The 17399-nt window shown below is 30.9% G+C and overlaps 1 protein-coding gene across 2 annotated transcripts in view; it reads right to left on the bottom strand.

Annotated features, from left to right (window-relative positions):
- Positions 1-405: 405 nt before the first annotated feature.
- The window catches only part of LOC143048504 (receptor-type tyrosine-protein phosphatase eta-like), a 52579-nt gene continuing 35585 nt past the window's right edge, over positions 406-17399 (bottom strand). The window contains exons 12-27 of one of the 2 annotated variants that reach the window (XM_076222194.1): positions 16141-16293; positions 14980-15111; positions 14223-14389; positions 13124-13192; positions 12649-12712; positions 11791-11893; positions 11221-11322; positions 10642-10723; positions 10003-10093; positions 9349-9425; positions 8851-8985; positions 8465-8590; positions 8014-8165; positions 5468-5606; positions 3304-3400; positions 406-2538 (exon numbers count right to left, since the gene is read on the bottom strand). In XM_076222194.1, coding sequence (XP_076078309.1) covers positions 2507-2538; positions 3304-3400; positions 5468-5606; positions 8014-8165; positions 8465-8590; positions 8851-8985; positions 9349-9425; positions 10003-10093; positions 10642-10723; positions 11221-11322; positions 11791-11893; positions 12649-12712; positions 13124-13192; positions 14223-14389; positions 14980-15111; positions 16141-16293 — 1721 coding nt within the window. In that variant the 3' untranslated portion in view covers positions 406-2506. Of the gene's footprint in view, positions 2539-3303; positions 3401-5467; positions 5607-6253; positions 6406-8013; positions 8166-8464; positions 8591-8850; positions 8986-9348; positions 9426-10002; positions 10094-10641; positions 10724-11220; positions 11323-11790; positions 11894-12648; positions 12713-13123; positions 13193-14222; positions 14390-14979; positions 15112-16140; positions 16294-17399 lie in introns of both variants that reach the window. The other variant, XM_076222193.1, reaches the window with a different exon arrangement.

Raw genomic sequence — 17399 nt, 5'->3', positions numbered from 1 at the left:
AATCAGATGTCAAAATTGTGGTCTCCTCACTTGACAGCATCTAATCAAATTGGGGGAAATATTCATTTTTTTGTAAACAAAAATATCTTGAGATTTTGATGGTAAGGATAGGTTCGGACAAGGCTCTTATTCACTAAATATCCTTTATCTCTTGAATTTTGCCTAAAATTCTTGTCGGCTTTTAGCAGGATTCTGCAGGTGAGCATTAGATTGGTATCAGAGCATCACATCTTTTGCCTTATTTGCAATGCATTTATAAATTTTAAAATCTCCATGCTGGACAGACTCCCACATTAAAAGGTTTTCTATATATTTACATAAGCACGCACACATCTTAGTTCCTTGAAACCATACATTTTATTTGTATATAAGCTTGAATGAATTTTCAAGAAATAAAATCATAAATCCATGAAATTCTAAAGATTTATTGTAAAATAACTGGTTTCTGCCACCACAATAGAAAATATTGAATATTGTTACAAGTGAGATAATTATTAAATGCTACAACAGAAAAATTGTCATCTATACTTTAATATTTGCAGCTGCACTCTGAAGTAGATATCATGTGCACACCACTGTGCAGGGAGACATGAATCTTTGCATATTTACTGTTAGTGCTTAACTATATACCAAATGTATGGAAGTCTACAGAACGAGTGATAAATTACTTAGAAACACTATAAATTAGGTTTCTTTATTTATATATAAAATTGTACATATATGAGACTATTTCTATAGGTGATCAAACCTATACCTTCTTTACATATAGAAACATTTTGTAAAGTTTTACATAAATTGGTTGTGTGAGGTAAGCATTATCATACATAATACAGAAGCACATCTTATATCAATACATGTCTTAAAACATCATACAATAACGTTATAATAATCACAGTTTAAACAAAGCAATTGTAGAAAAAAAATATATTTTAAAACAAGCCATTTGACCAACTGTAAACTTATTTATTTTCATTGGTACATGTATCAACTTCTTGGTTCGAGAAAAAAAATTCTATTTCAGGGAGTCCTTCTTTTCTTGTTCACATTTACTCCAATCAAAGTCAATTAAAAAACTGTATATTTAGTAGAGAACTTGAATTTCAGGTTTCCAAAAAACGTGTTACTCCACTATTATCAATGAATTAACTGTATATCTTTATGTATTATAGAACAAATATAATCTACAAAAAAAAGACTACTAGAGATTATAGATTGCACGATAAAAATGTTGAATAAAGCAAGACAACTCTTTAAACACCTAATTTTGCTTCTTTTTTTTTTTAAATATATGTAAGTAAGGAAGTAACTATTGCAATGTCAATATAAAAAAATAATAAAACTTTTATTCATCTGTTGAATACAGTGTTTTGGTATTGCAATGTATAAAAATATTGCTTGATTCACTTTGTTTTAGTTTCAAATTCAATTAGTAAGAGGGACAAAGACTTTTTTGATATCACAGTTTCCCTGTCTGTGAGATCAATATATATTTTTAAGTATGTATGTATATATATAGGTGTCACAGTCACACCACCGATTACTCCCTCCAATTTAGAACGTATGTGAAAGTAGCCCTACTCTGACACAAAATTATGCTTTTGATGTCCTTGTTTACTCAAACTAACCAACAAATTTGCAGAAATGAAACTTTGGGTGGAAGAGAAATATATCTAGACCATTTTGAGCCAAAATTTGCTTGTCTATGAGTTTGCATTAAAAATTGAGGATTAATGCGCTCCATAGTATACTAATTTAAGATTTCCAGAAAACCAGGGGTTATTTTTGGAGTACCTCTGTATGAAGGTCAGTTTTTTTGTTAGAAGGCTTAAAAGGTATGGGTGAAAATTGGCATGTAGAAAGCTGATACATGTACAATTCAGGATATACCTAGTTTCTATGAAGTTAAACTTAAGGTAAAATATTTAGAAAGCTGTGAAAATTGCAAAATTTGGTTGAACAGATAGGGACTTTTAATTGGTGGTATGACACCTATATGATACATGCATTTTCATAATTAACAAAGTCAGTAAACAACAATATTGTAATCCATTGACAAGATACATGATGAAAACACAATAAAAAGCAATTACTGTAAATTCAGAAATTATTGCGTGCATTTAGTATTGCGATTTTGTCATTTCAGACTTGAATGCGATTTTAATTTTTACGAATTGGAGAAAAATCTTGTTCAATTCATATAAAATATTTCAAAATGCGAGTTTAAATTATTGCGTTTACAACTCTGTGGAGTTTTTCGCAATAATAAAAACCTCGCAATAAATTCTGAATTTACGGTAAGTAAATAACAAAGTCCTCAAACTGCTTTTATGACTAGATAAAAAGATGATGGTGATGATGATGATGGTGGTGATGATGGTGGTGATGATAGATGGCTGCTTAACTAACTAAAAACATGACATAATTATATAAATGATCATTACAATTCATGACAAAAAAACATAACTGATTAACGTAAATTTTCTGCAGAAACACCTTCACTGGTAAGTTATTTTTTTGATGGAACATTCTGATACATTGCTGAAAATAAACAAAATATAAGAATATTAGTAAAGTGTTTTACAATCAATTTCACATATGATGCAGGATCTGCTAGCCCTTTGTGAGCGTCTGAGTTAATTTCATGTTTTATTTGGGTTCATGTCGCTCAGTCATTAGCTTTATAGGGTTATATAGACTTTCATTTGTCATTCTATGTTTTTTTGTCATGATTTTGTTGGTTTCTCTGGATTTGAAAGGGAAGTATAAAAAAGCAAAAAATAGCAAAAGTAATTAAAATAAAGGGCAATAACTTCTAAAGAGAGTCAACTGGCAAATTCAGCCATGTTTGACATTTTTGTAGATCTGTTGATAAATTTTTATGTTAACTTCTCTCTATCGATTGCAATTTTAAAGATAGTACACAAAAACACAAAACATTGTTAATAAAAAAAATCATCATTTAAGGGCAATAACTCCAATAAGGAGTCGATTGACAACATTTCCTGCCACATTGAAGATCTTTATCTAAATATTGTAAAAAACTTTTCCGTGGATCTAAAGAGGTATTCTCAGTGTATGTAGGTACGAAAATTTTGAAGGGCAATAACTCCTGTAATAAGTCATCTGATAATTCTTTACAAAAGGACAGCAGGTAGATGTTGACATTCTGAACATTTCTGAGCGTTATCAACTCTATCATAAACCTCTCTTCAGGTACAGCCAGGATATATACAACTATATAGTGTGAAATCTATATTCCAAAAGTCCACCCAATAATGAAAGAAACACCCCTCTCTAACTTACGTTCATCCCCTCCATCAACTGCATCTTCCTCATCTGTGTCTTCTGACATGGCCAAGATGTAATCACTAATACAATGGTGGATAAATACGTACTGGTCCTAAAAACAATATAATTGCACAAATAATTAAAGCAGATGCGTCAGCAAGGATGTGGATAAATTTGTACTTCAATTTATAATTCAAGCAGATATGATTACAATGAAAGTCAGCGTCAGAACTCCTCAACACAAATGGTGAAGTTGAAGTCATTTCTTCATAAGTTTTTAGGATGCCATTATGATATGGTTGACCATAATTGAATATCTGTGTCACAGATGATCATGGACATGATCCACTTGTCATACCCACTATCCCTTCTTCTTTTGCTCAATTCATTTATCATCAAATGAGACTTGATTTTTATTACTTGCATGAGCAACATGAGAGGTGCCTCATGTGGTGTAAGATTTGCTTATCTTTCCAGAGCACCTGCAATGAGCCCAGGTTTGTGATGCTCAATCTTTAAGTTTTATGCAATATTTTGTTATAATTATTTGTCTTTTATTTGGCCATAGTTGGTTTTATTGGACTATTTCTTTTTATCATTTTCTAATGCATATCTAATAGTTATCAAAGATACCAGGATTATAATTCAATACGCCAGACGCGCATTTCATCTTCATAAGACTCATCAGTGACGCTCAGATCAAAGTAGTTATAAAGCCAAACAAGTACAAAGTTGAAGAGAATTGTAGACCCAAAATTCAAAAAAGTTGTGCCAAATATGGCTAAGTTAATCTATTTCTGGAATAAGAATATCCTTGGTTTTTGTCGAGCCTGCAACTTTTGTTGCAGAAAGCTCGACATAGGGATAGTGATCCGGCGGCGGCGGCGGCGGTGTTAGCTAACTTCTTAAAAGCTTTATATTTTAGAAGGTGGAAGACCTGGATGCCTCATACTTTGTATATAGATACCTCCTGTTACGAAGTTTCCGTCAGTTACATGTCCAATGTCCTTGACCTCATTTTCATGGTTCAGTGACCACTTGAAAAAAAAGTTCAGATTTTTTGTAATGTTGAATTCTCTCTTATTATAAGTAATAGGATAACTATATTTTATATGTGCGTACCTTGAAAGGTCCTCATGTCTGTCAGACAGTTTTCACTTGACCTCGACCTCATTTCATGCATCAGTGAACAAGGTTAAGTTTTGGTGGTCAAGTCCATATCTCAGATACTACAAGCAATAGGGCTAGTATATTCGGTGTATGGAAGGACTGTAAGGTGTACATATCCAACTGGCAGGTGTCATCTGACCTTGACCTCATTTTCATGGATCAGTGGTTATAGTTAAATTTTTGTGTTTTGGTCTGTTTTTCTCATACTATATGCCATAGGTCTACTATATTTGTTGTATGGAATGATTGTAAGGTGTACCTATCTAGCGGGCAGATGTCATGTGACCTTGACCTCATTTTCATGGTTCAGTGGTCAAAGTTAAGTTTTTGAGTTTTGGTCTTTTTATCTAATACTATATGCCATAGGTCATCTATATTTGGTGTATGGAAATATTTTATGATCTTTATGTCAGTCGCGCAGGTTTTATTTGACCGTGACCTCATTTTCACGGTTCATTGCACAGTGTTAAGTTTTTGTGTTTTGGTCTATTTTTCTTAAACTATAAGTAATAGGTCAACTATATATGTTGTATAGAAGCATTGTTAGCTGTACATGTCTGCCTGGCATGGTTCATCTGACCTTGACCTCATTTTCAAGGTTCATTGGTCTTTGTTTAGTTATCTTGGTTAATGTTAAGTTTATGTGACAGTTGTATTAAAGCTTAGCTTTATACTTAGGACTATCAACATAATATCAATAATTAGTATAGAAGGCGAGACATTTCAGCGTGTGCATTCTTGTTTGAAAAATTCAAAGTTTTGTAACAGGAAATTTATAAAAATTACCATTTAATTGATATTCATGTCAACACGGAAGTGCTGACTACTGGGCTGGTGACACCCTCGGGGACGAAACGTGCATGAGCAGTGGCATCGACCGAGTGGTGTTAATAGTTATCAATGTCTAAAGAGGACTCACCACTATTTGTAGCATATTACCGTCATGGGTCCTTAGTTTCAGAACAAAAACAGGACAAAGGTGTACCCTTTTTCTTGATAAAGGACCTACCTCTGTTTGTACCATGTTACAGCGATGGTTTCTCAGTTTCAGAACTTCTCCAAAGATATCAATCTGGTTATAATCGTTGTCTAACTGATGCAGTAGTACATCTACATTTATAAATGTTCCAGTCCGCCCAACACCAGCACTGTATAAACACATCAGGAGTAGTAGTTAGATTAATTGTAAAAATTAATTCTATATTTATATATAAATTTTTATCTTTCAATAAATGTCAGACATATCACCACCAGATATCAAATGATATATACATGTAGTTAACAGCTGTTGGTCACCTAACGTCTTTTATGTCGGCAAAAAGCTCAACAGAGCTATGTTTGTAATATTTCATGTAACCTGACTTAAAATAAAAGTTTCTATTCTATTCTATTCTATTCTATTCTATTCTATTCTATTCTATTTAACAATTCGCAACATCCATACTGCATAGTCATCTGTAAAATTTAAAATAATTCAAATAAAAGAACAGAGTTCCAATGTACCCCACTTTGCTCATTTTTGTATCTATCAAAAATACAATGGCAATAACTATAAGAAAAAACACTTTTTTTTTTTTTTTTTTTTTTAACAATTCATAACTATTTTAGAGAAATAAAAGTTCAGAGCAGATGCTATGCGTTTCTACACATCATAATCAATATTTCTCTTTTAGAAATAATAGATTGACACTGACTTTTTAACTCTTCAGTAAAAATGAACTAATATATGCAAATCAAATGTATTGTTGTCATAATTGTATTTTTATATGTATGTTTTAGTCAAGTAGTATAATACCTGCAGTGGACTGTCATTGGTCCTTTCATTGTTGGATTGATATGTGATCTAACAGTTTTGACCAATGAAATCATGTTGTCTGTAGAGGAAGGAACGCCCATATCAGGCCATGCTAAGTACAGGAAATGCATTATGCGTTTCTGGATATTTCCCTATAATAAATACATGCAGGATAATATTCCATTATATAAATGTGGAACATCTATAAAATGACGAATGTGAAAAGTGAAGGAATAAAAAAAATATCTATGAAAATGCCATACTTCGACCTTCAAATTTACCAGTACAATTCGAAAAATGTCTTGAAGATAAACATAGCTTTTAAAAGAAAACTTGTTAATCATTCTAATTTGTAGTTCACCTGTACAACAAAATCCATGAAAAACCACTTTGATTTTATGTGCAATTTTAAATTAAATCACAAATGAAAACTTTAAATATACAATTCATCTCACTAACTAAACTGCAATCAAAAGAATAAACGAAGAGGAATTGTGTATGGATATCAGAGGCGGATTTAGTGGTGGTGGTGGGGGATGGGGACCAGGGGGGCACGGGCCTCCCTTTTTCTGGGAAAAATTTGGTAATTATATATAGAATCACTGAAGCATGACTGGAGCAGGCCCCCTCTTAGGCAGTCAGCGGGCCCTCACTTATGAAAATTTCTTAATCCCCCAGTGGATATATTTGTTTCTTATAATATTAATATTACGACTGGTTGAATATTGAGGTTGTTAAATTAAACACATAGAGACTGAACCAAAACCCAAAGTAATTACAGTGTTACATTAAGGACAATCAAACATTAACAAGACTACAGTAGTCTTATATCATATGGAAAACTATGAGTAGAGCTATATCTGATTCCATGATTTTGTCTTATATTGTATGAGGTTTATACTGGATTAATGAACTTCACACATTCTGATTGTTTATCCAAACTGTCCAGAAAGCAATATTTAGGACTACACATCTTACAAACAAGCACTGTCAAGTCAAGTTGCTGACCAATACAAAGCCATGTTGTGCTGCAGATTCTTAGAAAACTGTGACAAAAATGTGTGTTGGATGATCAGATGGACAAACTAAACACTGCTAGAGTGGGGATATACAAATGGAAGGAAAAAGGATTAAAAGGGTGCCTTAAATCTACAATACACTAATAGCATGCTGGGAAAAATTTGAAAACAAATTGTATACTTTAAAAACTAGAGGTGTTCGGGTGAGGTTCCTCTACCAGGCTAAAATCTACTCTGAATAATTCAAGACTTGTCTTGTTGCTAATATTCATTTTCATTCAGCTCAATTAATTCTAATGACATCCAAAACAATTTTAAAGAAATAGATAATTTATCTTGAATGAAAGTTATATCAAGTAGGCTACTATTCTCTTTTTATTAGCATTGACATTCTTGAACTGTTTTAAGAAAGTTAAAAAGTTTATGGTTTTTTTTGTCATGTTAATTTGGTAAGAAACCTCCTAAGTAACTTGAATGCGTTTACAGTCCATTAATAATTCAGATACATTCATAGGCGGATCCAGGGGGGGGCCCTGGGGGGCCCGGGCCCCCCCTTTCATGGGAAAAATTTGGTTGATTATATAGGGAATCATTGAAGCATGACTGGAGCGGGCCCCCCCTTAGGTCAGTCAGCGGGCCCCCCCTTAGCAAAAGTTCTGGATCCGCCACTGACATTATAAATAATCTTGAGCTGAAGAAAAGAAATTTTACAACAAGAAACCAGTCCCTATAAACTGATACCTGCAGTGGACAACAATTGGACCAGGATTAAAATAAGGTGTAAACACCTGTACTGATCTTATAAAATCTACCAGTAGCCATGTTGTCTCTGGACAACCAAAATCTGGCCATTTTAAAAAGTGAGCATGTTTCACTTTTCTACGTTTGTTTCCCTAAAACAGTGTATGAATATCATTTTAAATTATTTGTTAAAACATGTGCATTCAAGTTTTTCTATAAGCAATGAAAATAAAATGACTGTTCTTGAGATATAATAAAACATATTTAAATTGTGAAATTTAAATGAAAAGATATATGAAATTCTTTATCTAAATAATTTTTTTTTTTAATAATAATATCTTTACTATTCTAAAAGATTATACTTTGAATTCATCTGTAGCAAAATTGATATGTTGTTGATATTTGCTGTATTTTGCCAATATTTAAATTAAAGAATTAAAGAAAAACTTACAAGTGTTACAGTGATAGTTCTTAGAACGTATTCTGGGAGATGAGATTCATTTTCTATTTCTATACTCAAATCTCCATAATACACTGGCTCTTTTACACACTCTGGCCAGTAACATTCACATTTTCTCTGAAAATAAAGCAACAAGATAGTATGTTGTCATTGTATGCACTCCTGGGTCATAGATTGTTACAAAAATGTCTATCAAGTCTTACAATCTTAACTGTGGTGTGCCGTGTTCACAACACTTTTTCTCAAGTCTAAAAATCTGAACTGCCATGTTCAGAAAACTAAACTGACAGTATGTAAATAACTATTTTTTTGTAAAAAAATGTTTATTTGGAATGACACAAAAACCCAACACAAAATTACATGTAACAATCACTTACCTTCCCTCTTTCTACACACTGTGTTAACATAACTATCACACTGACATTTTGCTCCCAAATCATCCTCCAGAAATCGTCTTTTGTAGCAGGCAGAGGTCCCTGTGTTGCTATATATTCTCTCTTGGAATTAAAACCCTATAGGTAAATACAAAGTTAAATCAACGACTCTTTAGAAGAGAAAAATATGTAAATATCGTCTGTCATTAACCTAAAACAAGAAAATAAAATCATTTTCTACCCCATTTATAATACCCAAGGATTAAAATTTTCTCTCAGATTGTTTAATTATATAAAAAAAAGGATAAACTTAACTGTTAATTCACAAATTAGTCGTCATTTATTAATGCAATTTTTGAGTAATGCAGGAAAACACTAGATTAATTATTGCGATTTCAAGAAAATCTGCATACAAGTATATATATCAGATATCAAAATGAAATTTCTTATTATTAATCTCACCAAGTTGAAGGCACTGTATCATTTAAATTAAAAACTTACAGGAATATAGTTAGCGTTAATGTAATCTGACCCATCCTCATCATCCAGGGGAAGTAACTTTACACGACTGTGGTCAACTGGGAATAGAAATACAAATTATATATAATTACCTTTAATGCCGACAATCTATACATAGTGGAAAAATAACTTTGATTATTATTTCATTCAACTGTTGACTATTTACATGAATAAGTAAACAAGAGGCTCTCAAGAGCCTGAATTGCTCACCTGTAATTTTCAATTGTGATATATTTGAAAATTTCATGGCTAATAGAACTTGACATAATGAACATTTTTACCTCACATCAGATTTGCTATAAATACTTTAGTGTTGGAGTGCCAAAAACTGCATTTTACACCTATGTTTCATTTTTAGCCATGGTGGCCATGTTTATAAAGAGACAGAACATAAAACACAAAGTTTATTTTAGATACCCTAAGGATAATTTGGCTTAAGTTTAGTTGGAATTGGTTCAGTATTTTCAGAAGATGTTTGAAATAGTTTACACCAGACAGACGACGACAGACACCAAGTGATGGTAAAAGCTCACAGTTCCTTCGGAACGTTGAGCTCAAAAAGACTCTTTCTTTCTATCATCCTTCTTTCCAAGTCGAAATAATATTCACAATTTAAACAATCTAAGTTATAATTACATGGCAGTATATTAGAGTATCTGTTCTTTGTTCTGGCTTCCTGTTGAACGGCTGCCTCAGTAGGGTGCATTGGTGCCATAGCTTTCAACTCCTAAAAATTAAATGTCACAGTTTTAATTGCTATTTATTTCATATATATATATTGTATACTTAAAATGTTTTTGGTACATATCTTATACATTTCATAATCAAGAATACCACTTCTAATGTTTTCTTTATAGATACAAGAAGAATGTAAAGATGCATTGGGGCCTTAGTGGCTAAATGGTCTAAGTATTTGAACTACTGTATTACTAGCCGGTTAACACTAAGATTGTGAGTTCCAATCCAACAATTAGCAAGTGTGCTTGAATCATAAATGACTTGAATTGTCAGTTTTCCTGTCATTGGTTTTCAGGTTACTCTGGCTTCCCCCACCAATAAAAACTGACCACCACAAAGCACAATAGTGTTGAAAGTGGCATTAAACACCAATCATTCAATAAAAGTCATTATATACAAGAAAACCTCTAGAAGTTAAATGAAATCAAATTTCACATCGAATTGTAAATTACAAGTATAAAATTTACTAACACAATTAAAAAGAAATGAGGTAAATTGATATAAAAGAAAATATAATTAATCAATATACATGTGTACCTTATATTCCTTGGAAAAGAAATGGTCTGAATCCCGAGCTAGAAGCTCTACATGTTGATAGAATTTATCTATTTTCACTGGTCTGAAAAATAAATGTCACATGACTGTATGAATAATTCCATCTTTTGTTGAATTCAGTCAGAATAAAAATTTCACATCTTAAATAGTGAAATATATCCTATAACTTATAAAAAATAAACTGTAAATGGTTTCATAAACATTACAAGATAAAATACAACTATTATTTCAATTATGATACTAAAAAGCAACAAATCAATTGATTTAGTTTTTAATTTTAGTATTTACCCTGAGGATATTCATGTTTGTCTTCAAAGGGGGTCTCATTGGGGGGTTCTGATATTTATCATAAGTGCTACAATTGTGTTTAATGCTTAAAACTATATATATATATATATATACAACTCGTCTAAACATCAACCCAACAATGTTAGATCTGTAAATTTGCTTTCGCAAATTTTTGGTTCTTCCCTCGCCGGGATTCGAATATCTATATATATATATATATATATATATATATATATATATATATATATATATATATATATATATATATATTACCTGCTTTTTCTTGTATCCTCATGATCAACAGAGACTTTTTTATTCTGTTTTATACCTGTCAAATTGACTTTTTCTATCACTTTAGGTTGAGGTTTGAAGCATCTGGAGAAAAACATATAACATTACAGATGTTTTATATGATTCTAAATCAAGAAAAATTCAAAAGGAAAATTTAACTTCTTAAAAAAAAAAAAAATTAAGTGCTTCAAAAGATGGCTTAGATATCACCCCCTGTATCATGATGGCAAAAAAGTAGAAATACATAATCTATGTAATGTACTGTAGTGACAAAACTTGTGAACAAGGATAATACTAGCTATATAAAGTTATACCTGACTGATGAGGTTTCAAAGAATTATAAATTAAAGCAAATAGGCTTCAAAAGCCAGTGTAAGTTATTTCCTGGTAGAAAGTAATGTACTCTTCACCAAAAATTAACTACTAGTATTCTAATCTTTTCAAGGAGGTAATTCTAGAAAGCCAATTGCACAAAAACTTCAAAATAGTACATTCTTATAAATAATATAATTCATTAAACACCACATTAACCAATCAAAATATTATACTTACATCATTTGTTTTCTGTAGAGTATAACAACAATAGCTATTATTATAAACAAAATGATGGCCAAAAATACACCAGCAAGGGCTCCTCTAATAGGTAAATCTTTAGCTAGAAAACAGACAACAGACTTAAAAGTGAAAAGTATAACAAACATATTCTTATCAACATATTTACTTAGATATCTGCTTTAATCTTCACATCTTTTAAAACTGTATGCTTATTGTTTGATGGATTTATATGGATACTACAGGTTGTGTCTTGCACCTGGATCTATGTTTATTTTTAACAATTGTCAATCTCCGAAATTTAAGACTAGAATATAATTCATGATTTTTTTTGTTGATTTGGTGTATTGCTTATAATTTTCTATGTTTTAGTTTCTCTGGTTTGAAGACAGGCTCATATTAGACTCATTTTTCAAATTAGATAACCAATGATGATAGTGCTCAGGTTTGGTCCCAACTAGTTCATTAGGCCCAGAGGAATCAACCAACACAAAATGATGATAATAACTGACTGGACTATTTGAGTTGGGTGAGCTAATAAAGTGTTGAGGGTTGACATCAATAAGAAAGCTTCTCAATGACAAAAATGACATTTAAAGGTCAACACAGTTAGTCTTCAATAAGACTTGCTAACCAAGAAATTAATTTAGTCTAAATATTTAACAATAAAAAAAAAAAAACAATTATACTATCAAACTTCTGCTAACAAACACCAATTGTCGTACTGTAAGAAAAAAGATGCCTTATTTGGTTTGTTCTCAACTCCTTCTGTGAGTTAAACATTTTTATATTAGGTTCAAATTTTTGTACATATAACAATTGCTGATGATAAAACATTTGTAAAAAGACAATACATACCTCCTGCTGGTACAATAACTGTTTGGTAAACTTCAGTTCCATTTGCAACAGTTTCTGCAAAAACCTTGAAAGAGCAAGGTAATCTCCATTTATCTAATTTGCCAAGTACAACATGTACAATTTAGGATTGAATAACTATTAAAGCTATGGAAAAGTTTACCTTGTACATGCTGTCAATACAAAAATATCAAAAAATCTGATTGAAACATATGGTATTTTAATCAACAATATTGCTACAGTAAAATCATCCATAGAGTGTGCTCAACTTTACAATAAAAGCCAATTATTTTTGTTTGTTTTTGCTCTAGACGATCTCAAATAATTCTTTTTCACAAAACTGTTGTTTAATTGTCAAGTAAAAACAGTCCTTCACTTTCAGCAGAATCAACCACAAAAACTTTGAAAAAACCCTTACTTTACCAATCTATCAACTATTGACTTGGCCTACATAATAAATAACTTAATGTATACCTACACTTATATTAAGGAGAACTTGGTCTGGTACGATCATCTTCAGTTCAGTTAGATTATTGTTCAGTTTAACCTAAAAAAAAAAATAATGATTAATTTCAATAATAATTTTGAATGAAACTTGTTTATAAAAGAAAGAACCAACAATCCATCAATCAATGTTTATAAAAATAAACTTTTCTTGCTGTTCTTCTTCTCAATGTTACAAACAACAGACCTAAACACAGAGCAGAAAATACAATTTTCCTTTCTCCACAACAATTGGCACATGTTTGTAACTATACAAATTTAAAAAAAAAACCTCTGTATCCAATTCTAACTATTGTTGGTTTAGATAATTTACCAAAAATCACACAAATATTAGGGCCTTAGGTCTTATGTGATTTTAATGTCTGCTTTGAATTCAATAATATGATACCAATTTTCTTGATTTTTTTTGGATATAAGTGCTAGATGAAAAACAAATGAATCCAGAGTTTATGTCTTCTCTTGTGGATCATTTTTATTGTTGAAAATTTCTCTCCATCTATTAAATTTTTCGAGATGATTTTTTGCTAAAATGGAAAATTAGTTATTGAAGACGCGAACTCGTCTATGCCAAAATTGAATATTTCTTTCATGCTGACTTATTAGTACATCTTCTCCTCCTTACAGATGTTATTCTAATGCTAGCAAGTTAAAGTTTTAGTTTGCTTGCTTGCTTATTTTGTATTAAAATTTGCTCATGAAACATTGTAATAATTAAGATTGACATCTGCAATCAATATAAGTAGGTGGAGTTAAACCTGTATATAGGGAAATTTAATTATTTGATAATGTCCAATCAAATTTAAATATAATGTACCTGTATACAAGTTTTTATATTTGCTTTCAGATGTCTATCTTAATTACAATGCTTGAGCAAACATTAATACAAACAAAGCAAGCAAGCAAATCAAACCTTTAACTAACTAGCATTAGTATAACAGCTGTAAATGATTTATATCTCTGTATGTTCTCTGTCATAACAGCTAACATTATCAGCCTTTATTATACTTAACACATTTATAACACTTGTTGATCTTTTGTCAATACACCTAAAATAATAGATATATTGAACTTACCACTTGTATATCTCTGTATGTTTTTGTGTCGCGACATTTGACATAGTAAGCCTTTATTACACCATTTCTCTCCCTGTATACTGGAGGGCTGAAGGTTATGAAGACCAGGCGAGGTTTTTCAGGATCTTTTTCATGATTTACTCTCAGGTGAGTAACTGGACCTGGTGCTGTAATCATTTCGTTTGATAATTAAACACAAAATGCAAGAAACAAAGTTGATGTTTGTAAAATAAGTCAGATGAGCATTTACACTTCTAATGTAACCTTTGTGAAGGGGATTACAAATGTTGTCTCTAGGAGACCAATTAATTACAAAGAATACCTCCCATATCTTATCCCCTCTAATTTATTTTTGTAATAAATTTATTACCAATGGAGATAGTATATACTTAAGTTAGGAATAGACTAGCTTCAACAACTGATTTTTTAGTTAAACTATGTAAAGCCTCATTTTCAAATTTCATACATCTATCAAATAGTTACTTTCCTTTATGATATTTGTATACTTATTTTCTTTAATTATGTTAATTTGTATATTCTAAGAAAGATTGAAACACAATTAACAGTTTCTTTCCAATATGGTATTCTCTTAGCCTGCATTTCACAAAATAAATCTACAGCTTAAATTGATAATGAGTATGCTGAATTGTTCATGACTTGCACTTAATTCTAAATGTTAACTGTTTTGTAAAAACATGACAAGAGATCTACTTGTATACAATGCAATTAACAATAAGCAAAATGAGTATGTTTGTACCTGACTGTTTAGTCTGAATAATATGTGGATGTTTATATTGTTTAGTTCCTCTTTCTGTATGAGCTGTTATAGTAACTTCATACTGCCAGTACTCTTCTAAACCATACACAGAACATCTGGTCTGGTTATACACTAAAATATACACATTGTATGGTTATACACTAAAATATACATATTGTCTGGTTATACACTAAAATATACATATTGTCTGGTTATACACTAAAATATACATATTGTCTGGTTATACACTGATATATACAAAACATCTTGTCTGGTTATACACTGAAATATACATATTGTATGGTTATACACTGATATTTACATATTGTCTGGTTATACACTGACATATTGTCTGGTTATACACTGAAATATAAAGAACATCTGGTCTGGTTATACACTGAAATATACAAAACATCGCTTGACTATACACTGAAATATACAGAACACATCATCTGGTTATACACTGAAATATATAGAACATCTGGTCTCTTACTGAAATATACAGAATACATCATCTGGTTATACACTGAAATATACGGAACATCTGGTCTCTTACTGAAATATACAGAATACATCATCTGGTTATACACTGAAATATACGGAACATCTGGTCTCTTACTGAAATATACAGAACACATCATCTGGTTATACACTGAAATATACGGAACATCTGGTCTCTTACTGAAATATACAGAACACGTCATCTGTTTATACAATGAGTTATACATAACATCTTGTCTGGTTATACACTGAAATATACAGAACATTTTTGACTATACACTGAAATATACAGATATGATTTGGTTATATTATGAAAAATACAGAACTTTTGGTCTGGTTAAAATCTGAAATTTATAAATCATCTGGTCTGGTTATACACTGAAATATGCAAATCACCATGCCAAATTATTCACTAAAATATACAGAACACCATGTCCATTTATACACTGAAATATACAGATTATCTTTCATCATCATAAACCGAAATACACAAGAAAAAATTATCTGCTAACAGTTGCATTCAAATGCTTTTTTTGTGATTGAAGAAAATTGCATTTGGTTGTATATTGGATCTTTTTAAGTGTAGAAAGATCAAAAATTCATCTAGAAATTATTGATATTTTAATACAATGAGAAATGTATAAATATGTCAACATTTACCTGATGTTTTGCAATCTTTGGTTTCACTGTTTTCCAAATCCCTCACTGTGACTGTGTAATTTGTAGGACCAGTGTAGGGATACGGTGGTTTCCATTCTACTGTCAGCATTGTGGCATGTTCTTCAATGCCACTAAATCTTGGTTGATTTGGCACTGAAATATTCATAAAAATTATAATCAAATATTCAAATCTAAATAAAACCAAAATTCTTAGTTCTATTAATAAGTAATGAAGGGAGAACTAGCATTTAAACAGAACTTTAAATTAAGAATATTTTCAAGGCATAATATGTTGCAGGGGCATATGTAAGCCAAAAAAGTGTCCCATGAATTGGGTCTTCTTGAACTATATTTCACATATCATCCGTGAAACTTCGTTCACAGGACAGAATATCACATTTGTAAACTATAAAATAGTGTCTCCCTCAGTGAAAAATTGTCCCTGGTACACTTGGACATAATTTCATGGATGTTTTATAAAAATATGTCACAAGAGACAATTTTTCATACTGTAGCTATTTTTTTCTGTCGTTAAAGAAGGGAAATAATTTAGCAATCATTAAAATGTTTTAATCAATTAGTTCAATCATAATTGAAATTTAAATCAAGACAACACAGATGTAAACAAAAATAGAAAGTGGTGAATATATATAAGTTTACAGCTATGACTTTTTGTGTGATGGTCAATACCCTCCAGAGTACACTTTGTATTATTCATGACATTATTGATTTTGTTAATAATGACAAACCAAAGATGTTAAAACAATCCATTAATTCCTACTGGATATTTAAAAACAAAGATTTAGTCTTATTATTTTTTGTAAATTATATTATTTGGTATTAGACAAGACTTTTATGTTATTTTGACATGATTTCACTATGAAAAAATATCCAACAAAGGTCAAAATAGAATATCATTTCAAGGGACACTTTTACACAGAAGTGGACAACATTTTTTAATAAAATTCTGTCCTGGACAAAATTTCACAGGTTAGGTTATATCGGTGAAATTTTGTCTTGGGATATCGTTAGGTTATATCCGTGAAATTTTGTCCTTGGGATATCATTTCATGGGAAACACTATTTAATCCTACACATATAACCAATATCAAAGGAAATACAAAACATCACAAATAAAGCTGTTGTATACCTATATGTGCAATTATGAATTATTGGCAATTTGTCTTTTTTTCCTTCAAAGATCTTTCCATATCACTGACAGGACCTAATACTCGAAAATATTAGGCAATGAATTCATT

The sequence above is a fragment of the Mytilus galloprovincialis genome, chromosome 10 (genome assembly GCF_965363235.1).
Source record: "Mytilus galloprovincialis chromosome 10, xbMytGall1.hap1.1, whole genome shotgun sequence".
In the NCBI taxonomy this organism is placed as follows: Eukaryota; Metazoa; Mollusca; class Bivalvia; order Mytilida; family Mytilidae; genus Mytilus; species Mytilus galloprovincialis.
The sequence above is the reverse complement of the archived record's forward strand: the minus strand, read 5'-3'. Positions and strand labels throughout refer to the sequence as shown.